The sequence below is a fragment of the Hipposideros armiger genome, unplaced genomic scaffold (assembly GCF_001890085.2).
Source record: "Hipposideros armiger isolate ML-2016 unplaced genomic scaffold, ASM189008v1 scaffold_437, whole genome shotgun sequence".
NCBI classification, from domain to species: Eukaryota; Metazoa; Chordata; class Mammalia; order Chiroptera; family Hipposideridae; genus Hipposideros; species Hipposideros armiger.
The window spans coordinates 692,446-700,593 of NW_017731787.1; the positions used below are offsets into that span (position 1 = coordinate 692,446).

The following is an 8,148-nucleotide window of genomic DNA, read 5'->3' on the forward strand; positions in this document are numbered from 1 at the left end:
AAACCACACCAGGCGAGCGGCCGCCATGCACTCACAACTGTTGCTTTAATACAAGGGAAAACCACGGGCAGCGCTGTGACCCAGAAGTGGGCTCTGCAACAAGCAGCAGTCTGACCAAGAGCAGCTCAGCTCTGTACTCACTAGATGGTTCTGTGGTTGTAAGGGCAGGAAGAGGCCAGGTTGCTATGGAAACATGAAGGACAGAAAGGGCACAGAAAGGTAAAGGAGAGAATGGAGATAAATTCATAATTAAATATGTGTGTATATATATATTTAAGCCATTATTATAAAGAAAAAACAGAGATGGTGAAGGAGAGATTCTCTCATTCCCTTCTCTCTTGATTTATCAGTATAAATATAGATATTTTAAAGAGATTATCAGAGCTGTTGCTGACAAATTACTCACATGCATTAAGAAATAGCATAGCCCTCGTTCTTACCATGAATTCCAGCTACTACATGCTAGGCACTGTTTTGTGTTTTTCATACTTGATAATTTAATTTTCACAAATACCTATAAGATATTTGAGAGATAAGAAATCTGAGATTTGGGGAGGTCGAGTGACTCATTCAAGATCCTAGAGTTGTATGCAGAGGTAGTGGAACTGGGATTTGAACCTGGGGCTGTTTCTGCTTCCCAAGCCTGAGCTCCTGCTGCTACAGCACACTGCCTGGAAAGTACTTGGTGGGGTGGTAAGCTTGTTTCTAAGTCAAACAGATGCAATGGGGGGGCTTGTGTTACCTCCTGCGGCTGCCCCCAAAGGGCAGGCAGGGACTGCTGAGGTAGGAGGGAGAACACAGCCAGCTGAATAGCTCGGCCCTGTCTGCACCTTCTGCTGCTCTGAGCGTGGGTTGCATGACACCCGGGAATTCACTCAGCTGCTGCTTCACTTTGTTCTTTCCCCCCAGAAAGATAGGTTCAAAACTCCAAACAGTGGCAGACCAGGAGCTCTCTCTACTCCCGAGGATGCAGGGGATAAAAGGACAGGACAGCCAAATGAAGTAAGATCATCAATGAGTGGAGCTCAGGCAGGATGACAAAGGCTGAGACTGACCAGGTGACGTCACTGTCGGGCGTCGTGGCATTGCTCCCCTGTGGGCAAACACAACTTGACAAACACTGTGTTTGTTGGGTTTTTCGGGCAGGGGACCAAGGGGAGGGCAGCAACTCATACTATTTCACAGAGGAGAAAAACAAGGCTTGCTTGTGAAGGGTTAAATAATTTGCCTAGGCGCCTGCCGCCAAACACATCTGCAAACTGATACTGTTTATTTTTCCCCAAATATTTACGAGAAATATATGCATGTATGGAAAAAGTGAAAGCTATAGGCCTCACTAGCTAATTTCAATGTCTGAATCCAACTGTGCCAATTAAAATGAGGGTGAAAACACAACACCCCAAAGCATTTCTTATGACCCTGCAGAACAGAAATTTTTCTTAGCAAATTCCTCTGGCTTCTCCAAATTATCAGCTTTGGTCCAGCTCACCAAGAATCCCAGCAGAGGGCTGGGCTGCAACAGCCTCGGGGAGCCCGCACGCAGGGTTTTCTGTCCAGAACCATGCTTTTCACTTTCCTCCCCTTCAGGAGAGTGCTGCCTCCCACAAATCTAAGAGGCCCTGTGCCTATTTCTCTTCTCATTTTCTCCTCTACAACCCGGTGCTGCTTTCCGCCAACAGAGTTGAATTATCACCTGGTGAAGGAGATAACATTAGGCAGACCCACTGTGGCTGGTGGAAAGCAACCTGCAGAGAGATGGATGAAGAAAATAATACTCACTATCTGGATGAGACAATGGAACAGGGGTAGAAGAGCTAGCAGGAGCCACTAGGGAAAGAAAAATGAAGGTGAAAAAAAAGGGATAAAAGATCATCAAGGTACACAGATACTGCATGAAAAAGTGGAAGAGCCAACCCTGGGATGTCAGTATGAGATGCTGAAGCAAGTTAAAGTGGGAAAGAAGAACACCATGCATAAGAACAGGAAGCCAGCAGACCAGTAGAGAGCAGGACGCTGACTTCAAACCATAATGCTGTGCGCCTGCCAAGCCTGGGCTTCAGGTAAGGGATTGGGCCAGGAACAGCTGCAGAAGCCCGCAGAAGCCTGCAACCCTGCCTGAAAACACATAGCCAGTTCAGCAGGACCAGCTGTCTCCACAGGGTCAGACGTACAGGAGAAAAGGGAACCTGGACCTCAGCTTAAGATGAACAAGCACAGGAGAAGCCTTTGGCTTTTCACAGTAGATCTCTATGTGTTTCTGTACAGGCATATGTTTACACTGATGGCACATATTTGTAGCAAAACCTATACATCTCACTCCCTAATTTTAATATCCTAACAAAACAGAAATCACCATCCTACTTATTAACATTTACTACGGGGCGAGGTTCATGATTATTTGGCATCTGGATGATAATACAACCACTGCTGCCCTCCAAAAAAAAAACCCTACCGAATGTGATTCTCTGAATACTGCTGTGTGTATGGCGAGCGATGTAAATAATGTTGAATGTTATTCTTGCTAAACGGGTAACTCTAACCAACTTTATGCATGGAAAATGGGTAAAAATGGTGCATTGAAGACAATTTGGACAGATCTTTAGTTTTCCAATACTAAGGCAAATTCCAAGAAGTTGTCTCAACCACAATCACAAGACCAAGTCCCTTTGGAGCTATATAAAAAATTAGAAAAAGATCACCATATCGTCAACATTGTCTTGACACTCATGATTTGGTCTTCCTTATGCCTTCTAGATGGTACCTCATTAAACTAGGAGACTACGACATCACTGGAACCAGAGCAACATAAGCTATTAACTCATCATGATTTGGTAGTCTGGTTAATTCAGGTAAAAGTGTATCTCTCTCTTTCTCTTTTATTTTTGTGGCCTGATTGTCCATATTATCTGGCAAAAGATGGAGTTTTATGTGCTTTAAACACCATATATCACAATGCACTTGACCTAGACTTGCAGTGTGCCATTTAGGGGGCAAAACGTGAAAACAAAAATCTCAAGATGCCTCTTTTAAAAAGTAGAAACTCATTCATACATAATCTTTATACCCTGAAGTAAATTGTTTACCTCATGCTATAGAAGCAATTAAGAGGCAATATCCAGGCAATGAAATTCTGAAGGTGTGTGGCTCAGTCATGAGGAAAAGATTCATAATAAATTGTGACATCATCTCTTTAGGGTCTCAGCATCTCTGATAGGGAAGCAGCCACTCCCAAGACAAACACAGGTTGTCAGCTTTCCACCTAAGGGTGTCTTAGTGGCATGAAGACATTCATCCTAAATATACATGAAACAGCAACATTTTCCCAGGTTGGGGTTCTATGTGCTTGTTTGCAATCACAGCTTCCTCATTACCTTCACACACACATTTATGAACTGCACACGTGCACCTCCAAACAGGTGAGCCTTGCTTTCGAATCTGGCAGCTCAGAAGCAGGAGTCCTTGAGGTATTTGTGGCTTTGGCTAGTTTCACCCACTCATCTCTGCTTTGACATATTCATGCCTCTGCATGTGGAGAAGTCTATTAAGGAACCAAGAAGGCAACCCACTATTGAGACATCTCAACAAACTTCAAGGGATGAGCTAATGTGAAATGCACTGGCTCTCACCTAACATCTCCCAGCCCAGCGGTCTGGCAGCAATGACTCTGTCTAGTGTGCCAGCTCCTGTTGATCCTGTACCTTCTTCCCCATGGGGTGAGGGTGCACCCACAGTCTAACTCCAGTGTCACAGGATCAGGCTGTACATCTGCACCCCAGTATTACAGGAGGGGAATGCATTGTCAGCAGGTAAGATGAACTGATGTCAGAAACCCACACTGCTGGTTCCTGGACTTGGCATAAGCATGCAGCTAAATGGCTGTCACTACCGATGGCTGATTTTGTTTACCTAAGTTCAGACAACCTTTGTTCCTTCCAAGTAATGAGAGGAAGAACTCAGAGAAGGTCCTTCCTAAAACTTGTCCTTACTCCCTAGTAGCAGTAAGTGGGTGCTGTCACAGCAGTGGTAAATGCTGGCATCTTCCTTGCAACTATATCCTTTTTCAGGATAGCTCTAGGACCAACACGACACCCCTTGGGCTAGGCCCCCACTTCAGCAACTCTAGGAAGGCCATGAGGGAGCAAGGAAAGACCATAATGACCAACTTTAGTGAGAAGATGATGTTCCCACGTATTTCCACCTCTTACCCTGCTCAAGTTCTTGAAAAAGGCACTCTCAATTCTATGGCTGTGTCATGGTTCTCCTTATCCGAATGAAGCTTGCTTTTTAATTCTATAAACAATAACTTTATTAAATGATTGAGAAAACTGACTTTTCATGCCACTAGCAATGCCTGCTACTGTATTAGTCATGATCTGCTTGGAATGGGAAACCGATCCCACCGTTTTCCAAAAGGCTTCTTGGAATCTTGGTTAATTACCATTTTCATACTATCAGACCACAAACAACAAGGTCTAGAGGTTTCTCTTTTTTAAAAGGTAAACATTGACTTTTGAAACAGCATCTGCCATAGAAATTCTCACCTTTACAAAGGCTGAGCTGGCAGAGGATGAAAAGCACTTATAGCCTTTGAGTCCCAGACCTAGTTACTCTGATTCAGTTCTTAAGCCCCCGTTACTGGTTAGAACCTCAGAGGAGGCTTCACAACAGCCTTCCTCTCTGTAATGTAACTAAGCCAGCATTCGTGTCCTGTTAGCCTCTAGAAGAGTGAAAACAAGAAGACTCAGGCTGAAGACTAAGCTTTAAGGTCTAGGAGGAAGGCACTCTCACACCCAGAGCTGCTCCTTCTGCATTCACTCAGGAAGGCGCTGCCAGCCCAGAGCAGACGGCTGTCAGACCTACCTGACAACTCCACCTCCCACCCCCATTTTGACTCCTTCTAGAACTGGTTCACTCAGAAACCAACTCTGCTGAGATAGTGAATTTAGGACTTGCTCAAAATCTCAAAACGCCTACACCGAGCTACTTAGTTTCTGCTGTTGCTGCAATATTTTTGAATAAATTTTTAAAAGATAAGCTTCCCTGTGTGCCTTTCAGGAGCTAGGAGCTTTTTATGAGAAGAGTGTGCAGCTTTCTGAATATGTTTTCTTCCTAGTCTCTCTTCCCGCCACTACTCTGAGCTCAGTATAGGAAGAAGGAGCCAAGCCTTAGCGGAAGGGAAGCTTGGGGCACCTGTGCAGGCTGCAGGGACCAGACCACAGTTCTGCTCCTGAACTAGCAGGCCAGCACCCTGTTCCCCTTACTCCCTACGTCCGCTAGCTGCAGCTTATACGATTAGGAGGTCCCTCCGGGGAGAATCATGGCTCTCTACATGCTTGGCAGTAGAGTTACTAAGTAGCTGGTTAGTTTTCCCAAACATGGAAATGCATTTTGGAAGTACCTCATGCTAAAGAGCAGAGTTGACTGGATCCCGTCTGCGGGATGTCCCTGTAGCTTAGAACAAAACTCTGTGCTACTCTTTCCAGTTGCAGCTGCTGCCTCCCCCACTAGTCCCTCCTAGTGCCCTGCAGCTACCACCCTGCTAGACTAAAGAGAAGGCACAATGAGCTCAATTCTTTTATCCCCTAAAGGCGAATGTGAAAATCCTTCCAGGTTCTCCTTCCCGTGAAGGGATTTTGAACAGGGGCCTGGTGAGGACGTGGTCACTTTTCTGGCATCCTGGCTAAAGGTGAGGCGGTGCTATAGCATGTTATTAAGAGACCATCTGCAGACCCCCACCGCACTTGGCTCAGCAAACATCATCAGTATCACAGGGGAATCATCACACACAGAAATTAATAAATAAACACAATTTCAAAAGACATAAAAGTTGCATGCTCTAAAACAGGACGAGTGTTAGCCTCTTGGAATAACCTACAGACATTAACAAGACTAGACTAAGGTCAGTGTGGTTAGGGCCCAGGCAGTCATCTACTTCAGCCTCTAGGGGACAAAAAGGGACTGGAACTAAATTAAAAACTAGGACTAGCAGATGTTAACGCTATAGAAACAGGTAATGAAGTACGAAGAGGCACTTACGTGGAAGAGGGCTATCTGCATTTCCCATGGATGGAACACAGACGAAAAGAAAAGACAAGAGACAGACCCAAGAAAAAAAAATAAGATGTAAAAGAAATGAATAGGATCCTCAGAACACATGGTGCTGGAAACTCAAATTATCAAATTACTTCAAATCCAGAAAGAAGCAATTCCTGTAGAAGGAAGATCAGACAGGCTTTCTACTTCTGGGAAGAGGTAAAGGGATCACTTTGCAGGCTCCTGGCTTCAAAGAGAAGGAAGCAAAGGATTCCCCTGTGTGCCTGTTAACTCCAGGAGTCAGCGAGGGCCCAGGTTGCTCTGGGACCACTCGAGGAGTCTGGCTCTCCAGCGTCTCCTTCAGCTGGAGGGATTCATGGTCCTGCCAGGGCACTGCCTCGGTTCTGTGGAGGGATATGACTAGAGCAGGGCTCACCCGAGCCTGGCTATCTGTGAGAAGGCTGGGGAAAGGATAGCAGGTATGGTTGAAGGACAGAGGGAATGACGGAGGAAAACAGAAATGCATCCCTGAATGGCATCAGGAAGAAGCAACTCTTCAAAGAGGCTGTGAGGGAGGGAGCCCCTGAGGTGTGCTCCTGGTGTGGGAGGGGAGGAGGAGCAGAAAAGTCCAAGGCCTCCGCGTCCTCTTCCCTTCGCACTGTTGGGGCGTTGCTTCTGCTCCTACATCCTACCGCAGTCTCCGCTTTCCTATAACTTAATATCGCTGCTGCATCAAAAGTCCCACAACTAATTATGGGAACTGTCACTGCCGTACCCTCTTCCTTCAAGTAACAAGGTGCTTAGGGACTTTGTGACTGGTGCCAAAAGCAAATCTCCCAATTCCCTCCACAACACCCTGCTGTGTTTCTCCTCATTCCCTTTAATAATGTGCTGGGGTTTTTCTCCCTGGCTGTTGTTCTAACAAGCTGGACCAGCTGCTGTGACAGAGTCACCAAGCCCTTTGAGAAAGAAGATAAAGGGGTTGGGTGTCAGCCATCCCTGAGGGCCAGAGAACTAGGAGGTGAGACCACCTTGAGCAGAGGGATCTGAAAGACAAAAAGCTGTCATCGGAACAATGGTCTGGACCAGCTCAGGGCCCCCGTTACCCCCAGAAGAAGAGGGTGGGCGGGGAGAAGAGGCAGAGCAGCTGTCTTTACTTACGGACTGGCTGCGTCTTGAACTCGGAGGCTGCGCTGATCTCGCCCAGACCCTTGCCATTGAGGGCTGCCAGTCGCACTGCGTACGTCGTCTCAGGCTTCAGGCCCATGATGGTGACGATGCCCTCCTTGCTGGCTGTTGTGAGAATACGGGAAGGATAACAAAGGATGAAAAGCCTATTGGCAAAATGGTGCAGCCGCTATGGAAGACAGTATGGCAAGTTCTCAAAAACTTAGACATAGAATTCACATTTGACCCAGCAATTACACTTCTGGATATATATACACAAAAGAATTGAAAGCAGGTACTGGAACAGATATTCGTACACCCATGTTCACAGCAGCATTGTTCACCATAGCAAAAGGTGGAGACCACCCAAGTGTCACTGGGCAGATGAATGGATAAACGTGGTATACACATGCAATGGACTAGTATTCAGCTTTAAAAAAGAATGAAAGTCTGACACATGCTACAAAATAGATGAAACTTAAGGACATCACGCTAAATGAAATAAACCAGACACAAAAGGATAAATTCTGTATTATTCCACTTATACGAAGTACCTAGAATAGCCAACTACATAGAGACAGGAGATGGTTGCCAGGAGTCAGGGAGGAGGGAATGGGGAGTTATTGTTTAATGGGTAACTGAGTTTGGGATGCATAGTGGTGATGGTTGCACAACAATGTGACTGTACTTAATGCCATTGAACTGTACACTGACAATGGTTAAACTAGTGCATTTTATGTTATATTGCATTTTACCACCATAAAAAAAAATAGCTAAAAGTGATGCTACAAAAAGAAGCCAGTTGGACAGATTGTGACATGGAATTATCTCCACAAAGTTGGGATGAGGCTTCAGAGGGAAGTTAGGAAGGTAAAGTGATTGTTCCTTTCTTTCTTTCTTTCTTTCTTTCTTTCTTTCTTTCTTTCTTTCTTTCTTTCTTTCTTTCTT

The 8,148-nt window shown here is 45.5% G+C and overlaps 1 protein-coding gene across 23 annotated transcripts in view; it reads right to left on the reverse strand.

Annotated features, from left to right (window-relative positions):
* The window catches only part of NCAM1 (neural cell adhesion molecule 1), a 337,864-nt gene that overhangs the window by 33,854 nt on the left and 295,862 nt on the right, over positions 1-8,148 (reverse strand). For 7 of the 23 annotated variants that reach the window (XM_019665253.1, XM_019665252.1, XM_019665243.1 and 4 more), the window contains 4 exons: positions 7,195-7,326; positions 6,037-6,051; positions 1,780-1,827; positions 142-201 (listed from right to left, as the gene is read on the reverse strand). In XM_019665253.1, coding sequence (XP_019520798.1) covers positions 142-201; positions 1,780-1,827; positions 6,037-6,051; positions 7,195-7,326 — 255 coding nt within the window. Of the gene's footprint in view, positions 1-141; positions 202-1,779; positions 1,828-3,698; positions 3,702-6,036; positions 6,052-7,194; positions 7,327-8,148 lie in introns of all 23 variants that reach the window. The other 16 variants (XM_019665255.1, XM_019665250.1, XM_019665260.1 and 13 more) reach the window with 6 other exon arrangements.